Genomic DNA, 20,442 nt, shown 5'->3' on the forward strand with positions numbered 1-20,442 from the left:
GAACTGATGAACACATTCTGGCCCTAAAAGCAACTCAGTTGAGCCTAATTGAAAAATAATATACATGTATCGGAAGTCCATTCCTGAAAGGTACAATACTTGGTACTTTGGGGGATAGAAAGGATAAGAAATAATATCTGGATTTATAGAAGTAAGAAAAGGGTTAAACACAGGTCTAATTAAACAAAAATTCAAGAGTTGAATAAAAGTGATAAGTGCCACAAAAACTTTATGCCCAACAAATGGCGTAGACATACAGGAACTTCAAGCAGGGGCAATCACTGGGCTACAGTGAGTCCTAAAAGCTTTTTAGAGTAGCTGGGCCTTCTGTACAAAACACCTGGGTCTACCATGGGTCTTCTGTAAAAGGTGAAATGTGAAAAGGCCATAGCTCAGGAAGATGTTCCTGGTGGGAACATGGCATTTACCAATGCCTAGAAGCAAGAAAGCGCAAGGTACAGTAAAGATATCCAGAACAGATTGGTGTTTTGTTGTTATTGTCGTAACTGGTTAAAATCTAACAGAAAATAAGCCTTCAAAAGGAGGTCTGGGCCTTGAATGCTCCCCCAAGGATTCGGGATTTTATGATGCACAGGAGAACCATGGACATCTTGGTGTTCTGACCAGGGGCAAATAAACGTCATATTTAGAAGAATTAATCTAGAGTCGCATTAATTGCAAATGATTGGAGTAGGGAAGACCATGGAGGTGGGGTAAAGAAGGGCAGCTAAATATCTCACAAAGAGAAAAATAATTTTTAAAGGCACCTTTTCCTGAATATGTAGTAACTAGTTGTAACTGAGGCAGGGATGTGGGAATACCACATGGAAGCAGCAGTGTGGAATTCTAAGACAGAAACACCTTTAACAGTTTTACATACTTTTTCTTCTTTAATATAACAAATTTATGACACTTAGGGCTGAGGTGGATTAGACTGCAGTTTGGTGTAACAGGTCACGAGTCAAAAAAGAAGAGGGTCTCTCTACCTCATTCTGGATGGACTGTGAAGTTAGCCGTGAAAAACTCACAAAAGCCCGCTACCAAAGAACTAACTTACTAACTTATGCTACTGGCTAAAGGAGGTTCTGTCTGTCAGTTGGAGGGTTGAAAAAAAAGTCACCCCTCTGTTTTGTACCAGTGAGAAAATCATAGTTGTGATAGTGCACTATGCTTTTGAAAGATGTTGCCTTTCGGGAAAAGTGGGCAAAGGTCAATGAGATCTCTCTGCATAATTTCTTAACAACTGCATGTGAATCTATAGCTATCTGAAAATAGAACATTTAATTAAAATACAAAACAAAAACTGTTGTGTAGGGAAGCATGAAAGGTAAGAAGAGGCAAACACTGGAAAGTCAGAGCAAGTTTATGCTGAAAATTTAACGGTATTCATGTTTTAAAATCAAGAGCTATTAATCCTCAGGAAAACCCCTTCAAGGCAAAAAAGAGTTTCACTTTTCCTTTAGAGAGTTTGAGAAAAAAGTTTGAGAAAGGTTTTTTTTTATGTTTATTTGTTTATTTTGAGAGAGAGAGTGCATACACATGAGCAGCAAAGGAGCAGAAAAAGAGAGAGAGAGAGAGAGAGAGAGAGAGAGAATCCCAAGCAGGCTCCATGCTGTCAGCACAGAGCCTGATGGGGGGCTTGAACTCATGAACTATGAGTCTCTGGTGGAGCAATAAGGTTCTGGGCTCCAGGGCCCTTCTTTGTTTCAGGAAGAATGGAAACAAAGTCTTTAAATTCTGAGACTCCATTCTCCTCCCAGCCTTGTGTCTCTTGCTGCTGCTGCTGCCTCCCAGGGACAAAGCAAAAGGAAGCCAGAGAGAGAGGAAGCCCATTGACGCGGTGAGGAAAGGGCAGCCTTGTAGGCTACAGGACTGAGTGGAAGGGAGGAGAGCGGAACCAGAGAGTCCAAAGATATATACACCTAACTTAAAACAATTATGGTAATGTATTTTATGATATTTCCCTGTTTTGTGCTTTTTGGGCTTTTCTCTTGCTTATTCTCCTGTGCTAATAATGTGTAAGATAGCTGTAACAAAATGCAACAATATTATGCTATGTGGTAAGGGGGATCAGGTTATCTAATCCAGGTGTACACGTTTAGTTCTTCAGTGGATAATCCACAAAATGCATAGTTAATTCCCATCGGCTCTCCCGTGTAAGCAGTTTCAAGTTTACACCTTTTGCTTTCCACAATGGTAGAATTTTTAAGGTTGTTTAATTTTCACAGGGAAGCTGAATCATAATTGTCCATAAAGCACATCCTCTGGGATATATATCTTTGTGCCTCTTCATCATGTTATGTCAAATTGTATTTCCTAGGGTGCTCAATAGGTTGTCATATATAACCAAGGAAATTCAATACAAGTACAAAACAATGTAAATTTAATACAAGGTATCTCTATTTACACTGAAGAATTCTGTTTACTATAAGAATTAAACAACAGTGCTTTAGTGTGTCATAAAAATAACATGTATAGTGAATATAGATGCTCCAAACATATTTGTTTGTTTTTTCCAGTACATCATGGCAATGTGAATATCAACCGTGGGTTTTCCCCCAAGGTCCGGATGATGATTGATTGTGGCAGATATCTCCCTGTGTGAATACTTGATCCTTCAATTAAAAAGGAAAAGAGAGAACAGCTTTCACATTGTGGAATCATGCCTTATTACTGTTATGCGCTCCTAAAAATGGAATCAACGGAATCTAAAAAAGATTGTGCTTGGGAGATTGTACCTGACAAACTGATTGGAGGTGTTTCATAAAAGTTACACAAGGTTTGCTCAAAACTGTCAAGCAGTTTTCCTAAGTGATTCACTGAATTCTATAATCCATTTCTCCTATTAAAACGGATCATTTCCAGGAAAGAAAATAGAATCACATTTTGGCTGTTTAAAAATAAAGTTATTTCAAAAGAAGAAGTTTTAAAAAATAGTTATTTCTTTAAAACCAGAGAAAAATCAGAACAGAGATCTTAAGAATTTTGAGACTTGGCACTGAGAATAAGGCATCAAACAAGTAAAAGTATCTAAAAACTTTTTTTTTTCCCACATGGCTTGATGGAATATTGAATTATGAGCTTGTTTTGCAAAAAGCAGAGGCAGGAGAGTACAGTGAACAAAATCATGAACTTGAGTCATTCACACCTTGTGTTGTATTACATTCCTACTTAACCCGTTGTCTTGAGTGATTACTGCTTATAAGTCTGGGTTTCCACATCTGAATGGTAGAATAGCAATACCCATTTCATGGACTAGTTGTGAGGATTAAAGTACCTGACAGACGGTTATAAGTGGCAGCTATTACTACTACCATGACTATTAGCATTGCTGGGAAATCAAATACTTCTTTCTTTGTATCGGTGAATCAGTATTTGCACATACACCTTCACACACATATATTATAAAAGTTTCTTTCTTATCTCTTAAAATTTTTTTAATGTTTAATTACTTTAGAGAGAGAGAGTGAGACAGAGCATGAGTGGAGGAGGGGCCGAGAGAGAGAGAGGGAGACACAGAATAGGAAGCAGGCTCCAGCTCTGAGCTGTCAGCACAGAACGCATCATGGGGCTCGAACCCACGAACTGTGAGATCATGACCTGAGCCGAAGTCAGGCGCTTAACCAACTGAGCCACCCAGGTGCCCCATCTTTCTTATCATCTCTCAATGTGAAGGACAACATAGGATATAGTATCTATATCCTTTAGGATACTATATATATCTATATATAGTATAGATAGTATATCTATACTATAGTATATACTATATAGTATATATATAGTATAGATAGTATATCTATAGATACTATATCCTATAGATATAGGATATCCTATATCCTGTATAAAAGTTCTACAGCTAACTTTTTCTCTTCTACCCATTTCTGACATCATACATATGCTTAAAAACTGAACTAAACATTCTTCCAACAATGTTCTATTGTCTTCATGGCACTACGTATACACCTGCAAAGATCATTAACTCCCTAAATTGTTTCTGTTCCTGTTGACACTTACTGATACAGATATGTCTTCGCATATATCTGTATATAAAATCTCAAAAAGCCAGCCCCATATAAAAGGCTGAATTAGGAAAATGTTTTCAAAGGTTCCTCTTCTCAAGAAGTCCCCAAGACCCAGTCTGGTGCATACCCGGCTCTCTTTCCTATGCCCATCTTGACATTACTCAACTCTGAGGGAAGTAACAATCTACCCCTTTCCCACTGAGGCATGCACAGCAGATTCCGGCTTCACGTGCTATCTCTCTTTACAATCTTGACAAATCACCAGGCTGAGAAAATCTTATGCCAAGTGACTGGGTCTTTGTGTCTTCCACAGACCAAGAGGGAGATGCCTTTCTGCTGCCTTTGAAATAGTTCACCTATATTACGTAATTGTAAAAACATGTTATAAATGTGCATCTGCACATATTATATGATTGCACATGCATATACTTCTCATGTCCACACAATTGCCATGTTATCATTGTCCCTATCATCAGTGAATATTCATTCCTTTCCCAGGTATTTAATACCCACCTACCCATGACTGGCACCCTGCCAACTGGGGGAATTAGAACCTGGAACAAAGCACACAGAGAACAAGGGATATCCCTGCCCTTATGTGGGTCACAATCTAACAGGGAAACTGTTTTAGTAAATTTACATAAGTCCAAGATAGTGGATAGTTATAAGAAATTATAAATATTAATAATAAAGCAGGGGCACCTGGATGGCTCAGTTGGTTAAGTGTTCAACTTCACCCTGGGTCATGATCTCACAGTTTGCGAATTTGAGCCCCACGTCAGGCTCTGTGCTGTCACCTCAGAGCCTGGAGCCTGAGCATTAAAAAATAAATGAGAACAATTTCATATTCTATATTTCTAGTTACTATTTCCTTAATAAAAGCATATATTCTAATTATTTTCAAATGTCACTAAACATTATGCTAAATAATGAGGAATAAGTTTGGTGTAGTCAGATATGTATGCTGATTTTAGCAAGGTGGATTTCAAGTGTGAGGAAAAAACATATTTACAAATTCTGAGGCCTAAGCTTCTGAAAAGGAATATGGCTCATGAGAATTTGGAAGCTCTCAAAAGCGTAATTCTAATTATGCAATTGTAATCTGCACAACACAGGTCCCAAATTTATTAGACAGTAATCCTTCATACTACTTCTCATTGATGGCTGATGGTCTGACAAAGGAAGAGTCAGGGTGCTACAGATGAAAGGACTCTTATCCACCTAAAAGTAGCTCTAATTCAGGTTTTAAAATCCTGCCTGAATTTGCAACCTGCAAAGAACATGTTTGTTTGTTTTTTTAAGCTTATTTATTTTGAGAGAGAAGGAGAGAGAGAGTTCTAAAGGGTCAGAGAGAGAGGGTGAGAGAGAGAATCCTTACTGGGCTCCACACCATCAGTGCAGAGCCTGACTTGGGGCTCAAACTCATGGACTGTGAGATCACGACCTGAACCAAAATCAAGAGTTGGACGCTTAACCAACTGAGCCACCCGGGTGCCCCAAGAACACTTTGCCAGAGGGAATGTGGATGCCAAGTGCTCCGATTAGAGAAACAGGACTGGAGTTGCCACACCACCATTTTTGCAGGTATGGGACTAGAATTCGGTAGTACTTGTTTGAAGGAAAGCAAAGTCTTAGGTGTGAATCAAGTGATAAAGACCCAGTGTGTAAGGACTACTTGGCAGTCTAAGGCAATTAATGGCAAGTAGCATTTTTTGTAACAGCAAAATCTTAAATATCCACCGCTAAAAGATGGGTCACATAAGCTGTGGTTTTATTCAGTGGGATTCTATACTGCCTTTCGAAACAATGAAGTTGGGCTATGCTTAACTGCCACGGAAAGATGTCTCCGCCATGTTGTTAAGTGAGGAAAGCAAGATGCACGATAGGACAGATAGTATGATCTCACTCTGGTTTAACAAATGTATATTTTATACATATATCTTTATGTGATTATTAATTGAAATTTGTGTTTGTTTTAAGTTAACACAGTCCTTAATCTTTCTCTGGTTTAAAAGTTTACTGCATTTTATTATATCTTCTCTACATCATATTTTTGTAATTATGGTAAAAAAAAACACAGAACTTAAAATTTTCCATCTTAACTATTTTTAAATGTATGGTTCAGATTGTTAACTAAATGCACATTGTTGTATAACAGATCTCTAGAACTTTTTCATCTTGCAAAATTGAAACTATATTCATTCAATAGCAACTCTCCATTCCCCCTCCTGAGCTCCGCTCCTGGTAACCACATTCTACTTTCTGACTCCATGTGTTTAATGACTCTAGATTGCACATATATGTGGAATCATGCAGTATTTGTCTTTCTGTGACTGGTTTCTTTTAGTTAGCATAATGTCCTCAAGGTTCATCCATATTGTAGTATGTGGTAATTTCCTCTTTTTTTAAATTATAACTTGTTTTATTTTTTATTTTTTTACATTTACGTCCAAATTAGTTAGCATATAGTGCAACAATGATTCAGGAGTAGATTCCTTAGCGCCCCTTACCCATTTAGTCCATCCCGCCTCCCACAACCCCTCCCGTAACCCTCAGTTTGTTCTCCATATTTATGAGTCTCTTCTGTTTTGTCCCCCTCCCTGTTTTTATATTATTTTTGTTCCCTTCCCTTACATTCATCTGTTTTGTCTCTTAAAGTCCACATATGAGTGAAATCATATGATTTTTGTCTTTCTCTGACTAATTTCACTTAGCATAATACCCTCCAGTTCCATCCACGTAGTTGCAAATGGCAAGATTTCATTCTTTTTGATTGCTGAGTAATACTCCATTGTATATATATACCACTTCTTCTTTATCCATTCATCCACCGATGGACATTTGGGCTCTTTCCATACTTTGGCTATTGTTGATAGTGCTGCTATAAACATGAGGTGCATGTGCCCCTTGGAAACAGCACACCTGTATCCTGTGGATAAATGCCTAGTAGTGCAATTGCTGGGTGGTAGGGTAGTTCTATTTTTAGTTTTTTGAGGAACCTCCATACTGTTTTCCAGAGTGGCTGCACCAGCTTGCATTGTCACCAACAATGCAAAAGAGATCCTCTTTCTCCACATCCTCACCAACATCTGTTGTTGCCTGAGTTGTTAATGTTAGCCATTCTGACAGGTGTAAGGTGGTATCTCATTGTGGTTTTGATTTGTATTTCCCTGATTATGGGGGATGTTGAGCATTTTTTCATGTGTCAGTTGGCCATCTGGATGTCTTCTTTGGAGAAGTGTCTATTCATGTCTTTTGCCCATTTCACTGGATTATTTGTGTTTTGGGTGTTGAGTTTGGTAAGTTCTTTATAGATTTTGGATACTGACCCCTTATCTGATATGTCATTTGCAAATATCTTCTCCCATTCTGTCAGTTGCCTTTTAGTTTTGCTGATTGTTTCCTTCACTGTGCAGAGGCTTTTTATTTTGATGAGGTCCCAGTAGTTCATTTTTACTTTTGTTTCCCTTGCCTCTGGAGTCGTGTTGAGTAAGAAGTTGCTGCAGGCAAGATCAAAGAGGTTTTTGCCTGCTTTCTCCTCGAGGATTTTGATGGCTTCCTGTCTTACATTGAGGTCTTTCATCTATTTTGAGTTTCTTTTTGTGTATGGTGTAAGAAAGTGGTCCAGGTTCATTCTTCTCCATGTCACTGTCCAGTTTTCCCAGCACCACTTGCTGAAGACACTGTCTTTATTCCATTGGATATTCTTTCCTGCTTTGTCAAAGATTAGATGGCCATATGTTTGTGGGTCCATTTCTGGGTTCTCTTTTCTTTTCCATTGATCTGAGTGTCTGTTCTTGTGCCAGTACCATACTGTCTTGATGATTACAGCTTTGTAGTATAGCTTGGAGTCTGGGATTGTGATGCCTCCTGCTTTGGTTTTCTTTTTTAAGATCGTTTTGGCTCTTCAGGGTCTTTTCTGGTTCCATACAAATTTTAGGATTATTTGTTCTAGCTCTGTGAAGAATGCTGGTGTTATTTTGATAGGGATTGCATTGAATATGTAGATTGCTTTGGGTAGTATAGACATTTTAACAACGTGTGTTCTGCTTATCCAGAAGCATGGAATCTTTTTCCATTTTTTTGTGTCTTCTTCAATTTCTTTCATAAGCTTTCTTCAGTTTTCAGTGTATAGATTTTTCACTTCTTTGGTTAGGTTTATTCCTAGGTACTTTATGGTTTTGTGCAACTGTAAATGGGATCGATTCCTGATTTCTCTTTCTGTCACTTCATTGTTGGTGTATAGGAATGCAACCGATTTCTGTGCATTGATTTTATATCCTGCAACTTTGCTGAATTCATGAATCAATTCTAGCAGTTTTTTGGTGGAATCTTTAGGGTTTCCCATATAGAGTATCATGTCATCTGCGAAGAGTGAAAGTTTGACCTCCTCCTGGCCGATTTGAATGCCTTTTATTTCTTTGTGTTATCTGATTGCAGAGGCTAAGACGTCCAATACTATGTTGAATAACAGTGGTGAGAGTGGACATCCCTGTCTTGCTCCTGACCTTAGGGGGAAAGCTCTCAGTTTTTCCCCATTGAGGATGATGTTAGTGTTGTGTCGTTCATATATGGCTTTTATGATCTCGAGGTATGGTCCTGCTATCCCTACTTTCTTGAGGGTTTTTTATCAAGAAAAGATGCTGTATTTTGTCAAATGCTTTCTCTGCATCTATTGAGAGGATCATATGGTTCTTGTCCTTTCTTCTATTGATGTGATGAATCATGTTAATTGTTTTGTGGATATTGAACCAGCCCTGCATCCCAGGTATAAATCCCACTTGGCTGTGGTGAATAATTTTTTTAATGTATTGTTGGAGCCAGTTGGCTAATATCTTGTTGAGGATTTTTGCATTCATGTTCATCAGGGAAATTGGTCTATAGTTCTCCTTTTTAGTGGGGTCTCTGTCTGCTTTTGGAATCAAGGTAATGCTGGATTCATAGAAAGTGTTCGGAAGTTTTCCTTCCATTTCTATTTTTTGGAACAGTTTCAAGAGAATAGGTGTTTACTTTTCCTTAAATGTTTGGTAGAATTCCCCTGGAAAGCCATCTGGCCCTGGACTCTTGATTTTGGCAGATTTTTTATTACTAATTCGATTTCCTTACTGGTTATGGTTGTGTTCAAATTTTCTATTTCTTCCTGTTTCAGTTTTGGTAGTGGATATGTTTCTAGGAATTTGTCCATTTCTTCCAGATTGCCCATTTTATTGGCATATAATTGCTCATAATATTCTCTTACTATTGTTTGTATTTCTGCTGTGTTGGTTGTGATCTCTCCTCTTTCATTCTTGATTTTATTTATTTGAGTCCTTTCCTTTTTCTTTTTGATCAAACTGGCTAGTGGTTTATCAATTTTGTTAATTCTTTCAAAGAACCAGCTTCTGGTTTCATTGATCTGTTCTGTTGTTTGTTTGTTTTGTTTCTATAGCATTAATTTCTGCTCTAATCTTTATTATTTCCTGTCTTCTGCTGTTTTTGGGTTTTATTTGCTGTTCTTTTTCCAGCTCCTTAAGGTGTAAGGTTAGGTTGTGTATCTGAGATCTTTCTTCCTTCTTTAGAAAGGCCTGGATTGCTATATACTTTCCTCTTATGATTGCCTTTGCTGCATCCCAAAGGTGGTAATTTCCTCTTTTAAGGGCAGTGGTATTCAATTGTATATATACACACACCACATTTTGTTTATCCATTCATCCGTCTGTGGACATTTGGGTTTCTTCCATCTCTTGGCTAAGGTGAATGACACTACCATGACTGTGAGTGTGCAAATGTTTCTTCAGGATCCTGTTTTCAATTTTTTTGGATAAATACTCAGAAGTAGGATTGCTGGATCACACAGTAATTCTATTTTTAATTTTTTGAGGAATTTTACATACTGCTTCCCATAATAGCTGTGCCATTTTACATTTCCACCAACAGTGCCCAAGGGTTCTAATTTCTCAACATCTTTGCCAGCACTTGTTATCTTCTGTGCATTTATTTCTTCTTTTGGTAGTGCTAATCAGCAAAATTTTAATTGAGCATCTATTATGAGTCAGGCACTATCCTTAGAACTTCCAGTACAGCACAGAACAAAATGTTCCAGAATAGGAAAAATGCTCAGAGCATGTGTAGCACATCCTGAAGCAAAGAGAAAGCTTCCAGTACAAGCTGTTAAGCAGGAGCAGAGTGGGAGACAAAGAAGAGAATGAAACCAGAAGAGCAAGAAGCCATTCTCTTAGCCACTGGGTAAGGATTATCACAAGACTGTGATGAGTAAAAAGTGACTGTTAAATCAGAATCATTTATAAAAAGCAGAGAGCCTGTTTCCTAACCCATGGTGGCTGAAGTCTACCAAGCAAGAACTAGACATTTCTATCAGAGCTTTTCATACCTCTCATATTTTGTCACATATAGGCATATATTTGGAAATATTATAGTTACTACTGAAAGTGGGTTTACTGTTTCTCCACAACTTTTCTTCATGTTAATAAGTCCTATGAAATAATTATTTATGTATAACAGCTGACTAACAGAGTCAAGATTTTTTTTAAGTTCATCCATTTATTTTGAGAGAGAGAGAAAGAGAGAGAGAGAGTCAGAGAGAGCAAGCAAGTGGGGGAAGAGGAAAGAAAGGGAGGGACAGAATACCAACCAGGCTCTGTGCTGTCACTGCAGAGCCCAATGTGGGGCTCAAGCTCACAAACTGTGAGATCGTGACTTGAGCTGAGATTAAGAGTTGGACGCTTAACCAACTGAGCCACCCAGGTGCCCCCAGAGTGTGCAAAACCATGCAAGCAGCCTCCATGACACAACATGATCATCTAGATGCATATACATACATCTCTGGAAGACCCAGAGAGATGCCACTCCCACATCCATAGGGCTCCTCAGGGAGCTTCTTCTCCATTCATTTGGCACCTTGTTCACATCTCTACCTTGTGATTATTTGTTGCCCCAAGAAACTATAATGTCCTTAAGATAAAGGATCGGGCAGATTCATCTTGGTACGATGGTACCTAGGAGGTCATCAAAAAATATACTTTGAAAAAACAAATTCAGATTTTTGCAGGGTATGAGGAGGCTCTTGAAGTTATCTGGGTGAGAAATATCAATGACCTTCATTAGAGGAGTGCAGTTGGGGGTCATGTGGCAAAAGAAGTCAGGAGTGGGCATGGGTTGAAGTCAAGCCATCCAGGTTGCTGGCTGGCATGACTGGATTGTGCTAATTAGTGAGAGGAGGAACACAGGAGAAAGGGAAAGTAGAAGGGCAGAGAATACATGGAGAAATCAACTTGGATATGATGAATATAAAGTCCTCCAGTTGGAGGACTTCAGGATGTTTGATGATAACATAGCCTATGGGATATTCTGATTATTCAAGTGCTCTGGTGGAGCACTGCAATCTACTTCCTCAACCAGTGCCCCTAAGATGATTCTAATGATCAGTTAAGGTTCAGAAACATTATTTAAAATCATTTGGGGGTGCCTGAGTGGCTCAGTTGGTTAAGCAGCCAACTCTTGGTTTCGGCTCAGGTCATGATCTCACAGTTTATGACTTCGAGCCCCGCATCAGGCTCTGTGCTGACAGTGTGGAGTCTGCTTGGGATTCTCTCTCTCCTTCTTTCTGCCCCTCCAGCATTCTCTTTCTCTCTCTCTCAAAATAAATCAATAAACAAAAAAAAATCAATAAACAAAAAAAAATAATTTGAAAGGGTTTCTTTAGTAACATAAGGATGAAACCTATTTCATTCTGCAGCATACTCAGAACTTAGGAAGCAACCCTAATGTAGCACATATTGCAATATGGGTCTAGTTCCATTAAATTTGACCTGTGTATTCCAAGGAAAAGGAAATTAAAAGTTCTTCATTCAAATGCAAAAATCCAAATTGCTAAAAGAAAAACCTAGCATCAGACCCCACACAGTTAAACAAATACAGTTCAGGAACAAATACCTCCCAAACAAAGATATTTCAGGAATTGGCCTGCAACTACCATTCTTTCTGTTGGTATCATTAGAGAGCCAGAACTACAGTATACATGCTCCTGATCAAGTGGAATTTTTCACAAGAAATGACTGAATAAACTAAATATAATTAGGTGCCAACAGAAAGTATAATACACTGTTAGGCTCCGTGAAGGTAAAGAGAAAGGAATGATTTGGGGTCCTTATCATGGATGGTCATGTTGGACAAGTACCCAAATAAATCTGAACCGAGAAGGAATGAAGTACGTGCCATTATGAAAGCCTAGAAACAGGATATGTGATCAAGAGAAGAGGGCAAGCTTATCTTTGACTCAAGAAAGAGTGGAACAATTGTATGAAATAAGAGGCCCACGTTTAATCCTGAGGAATGGGTTAGATTTCCACAAGTAAAGACAGAAAGAAAATAGGGGTTGATCAACTCCAATTTTATAATCAAGAGAACTGGGGTTCATAGAATTTAGTACGTTTCCTAAAGTAATACACTACTACACATAAGAGATCATATTTGCCTCTAGGCCGATTTGACTGCACACCCACATCTCGCAAGCTTACAGTAAGCCATAAGTATTCTAGAAAGAAAAGTGTGTTACAAGGCTCTATAAATGCAGATTGAGCCACAAGTGGGGAGTGACCTGAATGCCAGACTAAAGAATTTGGATTTTATTCTTCAGGTTTTCAGGGGGAATTATGGGGGCTTTAAAAACAAATAGAGGAACAAGGAGTTTTCCAAGAATCACATTATCCCTCTCCAGACAATGGACAGTAGAAATCAAACACTGGAAAATTTGGGGAAAGTGAAGACAGAAGTAATGAAAGGTTTTTTTTTTTTTTTTTTTTTAATGAACACTATTACTTTTTAACTGTCTAACCAATGCCCACAACCAAAATTTTGAAAATTCTAATGTGATTAAACGCAACACTTTAGAATATGAAAGTGTTTATGCAAATATCCAAAGTTTTTCCAGTTCTTTTTGTTTCAATGCATATATTTAAAAGTTGCTTGTAAATACACAAAACATAATATACGAATATTCTTTGGAATGTAGAAAGTATTTCTCCAGTCAACCTAGGATCCCAAGTAGAGCTGCTGTTCCAGAGTTGCAATGACCAGTTGTTATGACTGAAAGTATTGTATTTTATGATGCAAATCACGTGATGGCATTTAACAGCAATCCAATTGGAATAAATCACTCAAATTTGCATTGCATGGACTGGATTCATTTGTGGAGCACGAAGGATGGCAAGATTTTTTGACTGTTTAATGTAAGTATCAAATAGAGATCCATTTATTTTTTTATGAGAAAATTTGTAACAGTATAGGAATCACTTGAGAAGCAGAGATAATCACTTACTCTAATTATTTGAGCTCTCTCCATTACCTCAAATATATCTAATGCATTTGCCAAAAGTTTAATTAAAATGAGATGACTAGAATAATTAGTATCATAGTAAACAAAAGACAAACTAATAAAATTATCATTTTTTTTCTTCCATTCTCTTTGGCTATGCTAAAAGAGGCCATCTCAGTATTCAGTAACTAGCTACCTAAAACAATTTCTATGATATTTAAAGCCTTGATATGTGTTTTAAAGGGAGCAAGACTTGATGTTAATAAATTTCTATCAGTGTGGAACAATGACACTGTGTTGTGTGAAACTTAAAGATATTTACAATAAATGAAGAAAGCAATTTCTACCTCCAAGTTATTACAAAATCATTATAATAAGATTTTATTTTAGACAACTTTACCTGGCTGACTTAATTCTCTAAACTATGCAAAGATGTGTATATCACTTAGAAATCTACACAATCTATATGAAGCTCAACAAGTATAAAATACGTATATTTAAAAAAATTTTTAATGTTTAGTTATTCTTGAAAGAGAGAGACAGAGATCAAGTGTGGTAGAGGCAGAAAGAGAGAGAGACAGAGAGACAGAGAGACAGAATCTGAAGCAGGCTCCAGGCTCTGAGCTGTTAGCACAGAGATACGGGGCTCAGACACACAAACCGTGACATCATGACCTGAGCCAAAGTCAGATGCTTAACTGACTGAGCCACCCAGGTGCCCCTAATATATATATGTATTTAATACAGACACTGTTTAAAAGCTGCATGTTGACATATTTACATATAATATGTTAAAAATACAGATTCCAAGTTGTCTCTTTTAAGATGAACTTGTGAAATCAAAGGCATTTTGAAATACGTTATGTGCACAGGCTTTCCACCTCTCTCCCTGTTCAAGAACGAACAGACTGTCAAAACCAGACAGTCATTGCAAATATAATGTCACTGTCACAACAGCACTTTGGGAATCCTCATCTGTTCTTTCAACCTTTTCTGGAATGTATTAAACAATAAGATGCAGTACACAAGAACTATCAAAAGGGAGCACTTTTGAGCCACCAAAATTGTGTGTTAGCCTAAAAACTAGTCTCCCAACTACAGACAATGATACTATCTCAGGTATTTTATGTGCTAAAATGATCATTAAAAATTAAGCACCACATATAAGCTGCCATTTAGAATATTAATTTACCTTTGCTAATCATCTTTTTAACTTGAGGCTAAAAGAGTTCACTTACCATTTGGATATTCAGGCTCAGTCCAGGAGATGTTAAAGGAGTAAGGTGAATAGGAGTGCGCTGTGGGGGTCGGAACACCTTCGGGTGCACACTCATCAGTCAGGGCCTCCCTGGCCTCACTCACTGTGCACCCACCCCCCGTGCAAGCCTGAGGAGAGATGCAAACACAAACACAAACACACACACACACAGACATTTCATTCTGGGTCCCAAAAGTTTAAGTGAGCATTGAAAAAAAAAATAATTCATTATAAGAGTTCAGGATTTTTAAAAATAGTTTTCTTTATCTCCCCCCCCCTCCCTCCACTAAATATATTTGTTTCAATGCTGAGGTTTGACATTTAATTAGTTTGCCTTTTAGGACATGAGACAGCCATCTCCAATAATTAGAAAATAACCCAGAATGTATGCATGTATGAATTGTAAGTAATTCCTATGTTAGAGCCTAGAGGTAGGGCATATATTGCCTGGGTGAATAGCCTTGATGAAATCAGCCTTACCCAGGGTTTTCTAGAATGAATTAAGTGCACACATGTGTGTGTGCGCACTACCTGAGAACAGTACTAGAGACTGAAACTACTTTAGGATAAAACAAGTGATTTGTAGGAAAAGAAAAGATCTGTGGCAAATAGAATTGTCTTTTATTTGTTATCATGTGACCAATATGTTTAAAGTATAACACAATGTGAAAATGAACAATATAGTATTTCTCATATCTCAACAACAAAGCAGCTGTTGAATGACTGTTTGATGGTGAAAAGGGTCAAATCATTTACTCAAGTGTTAGAGGAAATGGGCTGATTGCACGGCCAGGACACTTAAAGTGATCACAGAATCGTCCTGCTCCCTAATAAGGTATTACTAATGTCATCAGTGAAAACATGTATGTTAAAGATACCCAGAAATTACTGCAAGTAATTCCAAAATAAATGTTTAAGTGTATTAGGAAATTAGCTTTGCTGCCTAACTTATTGGATAAGCATTTCTCCAGGAAAGGGAGACATACAAACAGGGTGTTTCCAGAATATATTTGCTAGAGTGTGAGGAATTGTATCTTGATATAACACATATAGTTGAAAAAACTACATTTAAGCTTTGTTCCGCATATTTTTAGGTTACACTTGTAATTTACATGATAAAATTTTAAAATGTTTCAAAAAGAAAAAAAAATAGTTCAAAAAACACTACAATTTACCAAAAACCTGTAAGGACAATGAAGTAAAATCACAGGATGATGTAAAAAGCAGATATTTAGTCCATTTTCAAGGAAGGTAGTTATTGTTAATATAAAAAATTAAAACACCTTTTTATTTCTTTAGGCCTGTTCCCTGCTTTTCACTTTGATATTAAGGGAACAACCTTCTGATACTTAACACAGTTGATCTTCTTTCTCCTAAAAATAAGAGAGAGTTGACTTATTTTTAAAGACATTTTCTTAGTTGAAGTATACTTTTTGCCAAGTTGTTGCAAATAGTTGCAAATTCTTTATTAGGAGTATATATAATAAATGACATTATATAAGTATATATAATAAGTGAGATCAATCTCACTTTCTCTTGGAAGAATGTAACAGTGGCCCATATCTCCAGGATAATTTCTCATCAGCGTAAGCAAGTTTTTGATGGGTTAAACTGTGGCTTGGACATAAAATTGCATTAAGATTGGGACCTAATTAACCTCTGTGGGTTTCCTCTAATTCTTAGTTACAGCATGTGCATATATATGTAAGGGATAAACCATACTCCTCCTGAGAACACAATCTTTGCAAATAAAAAGGAATCAATTAAGCTTGTGGCCAAACACTGACTCAAGCTCTAGGACATGTCATTGTTAGCCCAAGAAAAAACTATCTGAACATTAAAATAGAAAAATGAAAATAAAACATTTCAAACATGCTAAAAGTCCACTAGAAAACATGGCAGGAGAAGAGGCCAAGTGGAACAGCTGAATTATCAAAGGAAAATGATGGAAAGAACAGTCTTTCCCGTCCTCAGAGAGAGCTAAATCTGCCCACCTGCAGTTCCTAGATTTTTTTCCTTAGGTGGGGAAAAAATGTTGGAGTATCTTATTATTAACCTTATAACACACTGGGATTTAATTCTAATAGTCTATTTGTCACTATTATTTTTTTCTTATTTATGTCCTAAGAATTGTCCCCAGCTAACTTTCCTCAAAGAAAGTGTACTAAATGATATATAATTATATGTATATTTAAAAACAAAATGTGAATTGAAATTTACTTTGCTTTGAGAATTTTAGGATGCCTTTTGGGATAAATAAAGCCATGCTGTGGTTTGGAAGGATTGTTCTTTGGGCTGTGTCATCTGAGATCCATAAATTCATATTTTGGCAAAGAGGCCTTGGAGGAATCCAAGTAGTTTATGAGAGAATTTTTCTTGCAAATAAAACAGAATTTATAAAGAGGCTGCTGAAGTAACAAAATTACCTGCACAATATTTTATTTTGTTTCTTCCATGTACTTTTTGCATACATTTAGAGGTGCTAAGTGAGCAGTTCCTTCAACAAGGAAATAAATGCTCTTAAAGTTCCTTCCTATTGGTCACATCTAACTGATATTATCTAAATGAAACTGAATCAATCAGTATCTTGTCTGACCTGCCAGCACCAGGGGCCACTGCAGGCAGTGCAGTTGAATGCTGATTAAAATTCTGGTTTGGAAAAACTAAACAAAAGGGTGGGATTGACTCAAGATGCCTTTATGAAATGGCAAGGTCTTTGAAAGCCTCTGAGCCATTACAATAAGGAGCTTCAACTCATCTCCCATAGCTTTTATCAGTTGCAGCCATTTTTGTTAAATTACAAAGTGATACTACCACTCTGAAATGACCAGTAACCTCTGACCGAATAGGGGATTCAATTTTGGGGCAAGGACACGAGTAACTAATCAATGTATATCAAATATTTTGAAATGAGGACTGTCAGGAAAATCCAAAGCTAGCATTCTCCTTATCAATAGTTTGTTTTCAGATAAGCAGGCTCTGAGGATATTAAGAATGCAACATACTTTAAAGTGTGAAGAAATACAAGGCCATGCTATCTATAAATGATCTTTTGAAAAATTAAGTCCATCATGTCCAAGAATCTTTTCAGGAAATACACTTAGCATTCATCAAGAGGTAAATGTCTAGCAGTGATATGAAAATTATCAGACCACACATATACTGAAACTTGTCTGTGGTACTAGCTTCTTTATTTAATTTTTGGCTTATTATCTTTATATGGAGCTACCACACTCCACAATACCATTTGTTGAATGTAGTGACATGTCATGCTGTTTCTTCCAGCAGGAAAAACATATGCTTGGAACCACACAGTCCTCGACTCCCACATTGTACAGCAAACCGTCTAACTCATACCAGAAGTCTCAGATCCTTTATGAAATAAATAGACTTAGTGTTCATTCATTCAGGAATCGTTGGTTGAGCTTCCAATTTCTACCAGGCACTGGGCTTGACTCCACAGATAGAATTTTGAAAGATACTGTCTCTACCCTTCAGGAGTTTATAATCTAGTTAAAAGGAAATATTACATGAAGCCACTTGAAGTAACACCTTCTCTGAGTCTAGAGTAAATCACAGCGGTTTGAATCCTCGTGTATCTTCCTCTATTTTTTAAAGGCTTCGCCATCTGTATGTTTTATTTTTCAGAAACTTTCAATATGCTAAGACCAACTATAAAGGCAACTCCACTTGGCTTAGAACCTAATCTCCATCTACTAATCTAATGACCTTGAAAGCCAGTTATTATGTGGAAACTGTGAAATATATAATAATCCTTCAATTAACCAAGATGAACCTAAAATGTTCTGGTTCATTTAATTTACTGGTTATAGAGTTAATAAAAAAACTTTTTAGTTGAATACTTCCTGAAAAATATATTAGTGTATTTTCTACACTAATAAATACAATGATATAAAAAAATCAAAAATGGCGTGAGCAAATTTATTTCCTTAACAAGAGTTAGGGCAAAGACTTCCACATCTTTATGACATCCTGCATCAACATTACTCAGTGGCTGACAGATTTCATTTGACTCCATAGAATACTGTTTGGAATCAGAATGATTTAGTGTCCTAGAATTTTAGGGCTCAAAGAGACATTAAAAATCATTTAGTTCAAAGTCCCAATTTTAGGCTGAAAGAATGCAAAAATCAGGGCGGTTAAGTGAATTTGCCTTGGGTTACATAGTTGTTAGTAAAGTCTGAATTGAAACTCAGGAGAGCAGACTTCCGATCTAGGGGTATTTATTTTTAAAGATATAGATGTATACAAAACAGGATATTGAGGTGGATTTCTACTGACTGCACAGCATATCCTAAAACTCGCCTTGGGAGTATAACTTTGTTTCATGACCTTTCTCTCCTGATAAAACTAAAAATACAACAATTTTTACTTAATTTTGGTTGCTTCTAAGCAATAGAGTCTTTTCTGGATTTTGATAATACCACTGTTTTGAAAATAGTGTGGATTTCTGTATCAGTTTTTGAAAATCAAGTTAATATATTTCTTACATATTGAGTAATACAAGTAAGTAATCAAAGATGCTGTTTTATAAGCCGATCTGTGTGCTGAACACCTAGGCACATGGAGTCAGTTCTGAACAGGATTTTTAACATTGTGTGATTGCCCTTGTTTTGTGGTGTCAGGTCAGACAGTTAGCAATAGTTGAATGTAGTTTATTTTCTCGTGGTATAATATTTAGAGCATTCAAGAGCATGTTAAGTAAAATGAATGCATACACAGTGTCTACATAAATGTAAATTTATTCATAATCAAGAGCAGAATATTTTCTATGGCATTTATCAAAGCAAATATCCTTATATAGGTATTGCTATAAAATGAAGAGTGTGTTTAAAACAAATAGGGACAATCTCATGTTTATATTCAGTTATTTTCAGATGTGCTATTAAACTTAAAAAAGATTATATTTCATCAAAAAACAAAAGGAAGTACTGAGTATAAATTCCACAGTAATATCAAGGTCTTTTAAAAGACCTTTGTATAAAAGTGCTATTTTGCATTAAAAAATCCTATTGTCTGTCTAAAGACCTCTAAAGTATGTTGATTCTAGGGTTTTATTAAGTGACTGTTCTTTCAAGAAAGAAATGTAATGTAAACCAGAACATAATAACAATCCAGAATATTTGAGGGTCATTTAAACCTTCATTTTTAAAATATAAGACCTAAGTTTTCATACTGTACATTGTTTTCCGAATGAATACAAGATCCATGGGGAAATAACCTTATTAATTCAGGCATTGTAGAAAAAGTCCTATCAATTATGACATTCTAGAAATAACAAAACTGAAATAATTTCTGATAATCCCAAATTAGATTTAGAAAAAATCTACTGACTCAGATTGGTATGCTATCATTTTGTACAATATAAAATAAATATGTAGGTATTAGATCATATTCAAATTTACAATGTGAAAGGAGTTTTCTGTCTCAATAGCAATATGTGAGTTTTTGGTTTTCGGTTTTTTTGTGTGTTTTTTTGTTTTTGTTTTTTTAAGTGAGGGAGAGAGAGTAGATGGGACAAAGGAAAGAGAAGCAGCAAGGAAAGGAAGAGAAAGTGACAGAAGTAAAGTGAACTTACTCCCAGCTTGATGAGATATTTATTACCAGGGGACAGGTATTGAAGCAGGTGATCCTGAAAAAGTTCTGTGCTGTTATAGATGACATCCCAAATTGTAAAATTATGCGTGTGATTTGAAATATATAATATATAGCGCTCCAGAATTCCATTTACATTTCTTGGTTGTTTCCACCTGGGAATGGAAAAATATAGCATGACTATCCATCATTCATTCAAGTCAAACCTGAAATGTGCAAGATTTTTAAAGGAC

At 36.6% G+C, this 20,442-nt stretch overlaps 1 protein-coding gene across 2 annotated transcripts in view; it reads right to left on the minus strand.

The window, feature by feature from the left end:
* Nucleotides 1-20,442, minus strand: part of USH2A (usherin) — a 745,506-nt gene that overhangs the window by 335,914 nt on the left and 389,150 nt on the right. For both annotated transcript variants that reach the window (XM_058701414.1, XM_058701413.1), the window contains 2 exons: nucleotides 20,193-20,364; nucleotides 14,574-14,721 (listed from right to left, as the gene is read on the minus strand). In XM_058701414.1, the coding sequence (XP_058557397.1) occupies nucleotides 14,574-14,721; nucleotides 20,193-20,364 (320 nt within the window). The remainder of the gene's footprint in view (nucleotides 1-14,573; nucleotides 14,722-20,192; nucleotides 20,365-20,442) is intronic.

The sequence above is a fragment of the Neofelis nebulosa genome, chromosome 15 (genome assembly GCF_028018385.1).
Source record: "Neofelis nebulosa isolate mNeoNeb1 chromosome 15, mNeoNeb1.pri, whole genome shotgun sequence".
Lineage (NCBI taxonomy): Eukaryota > Metazoa > Chordata > Mammalia > Carnivora > Felidae > Neofelis > Neofelis nebulosa.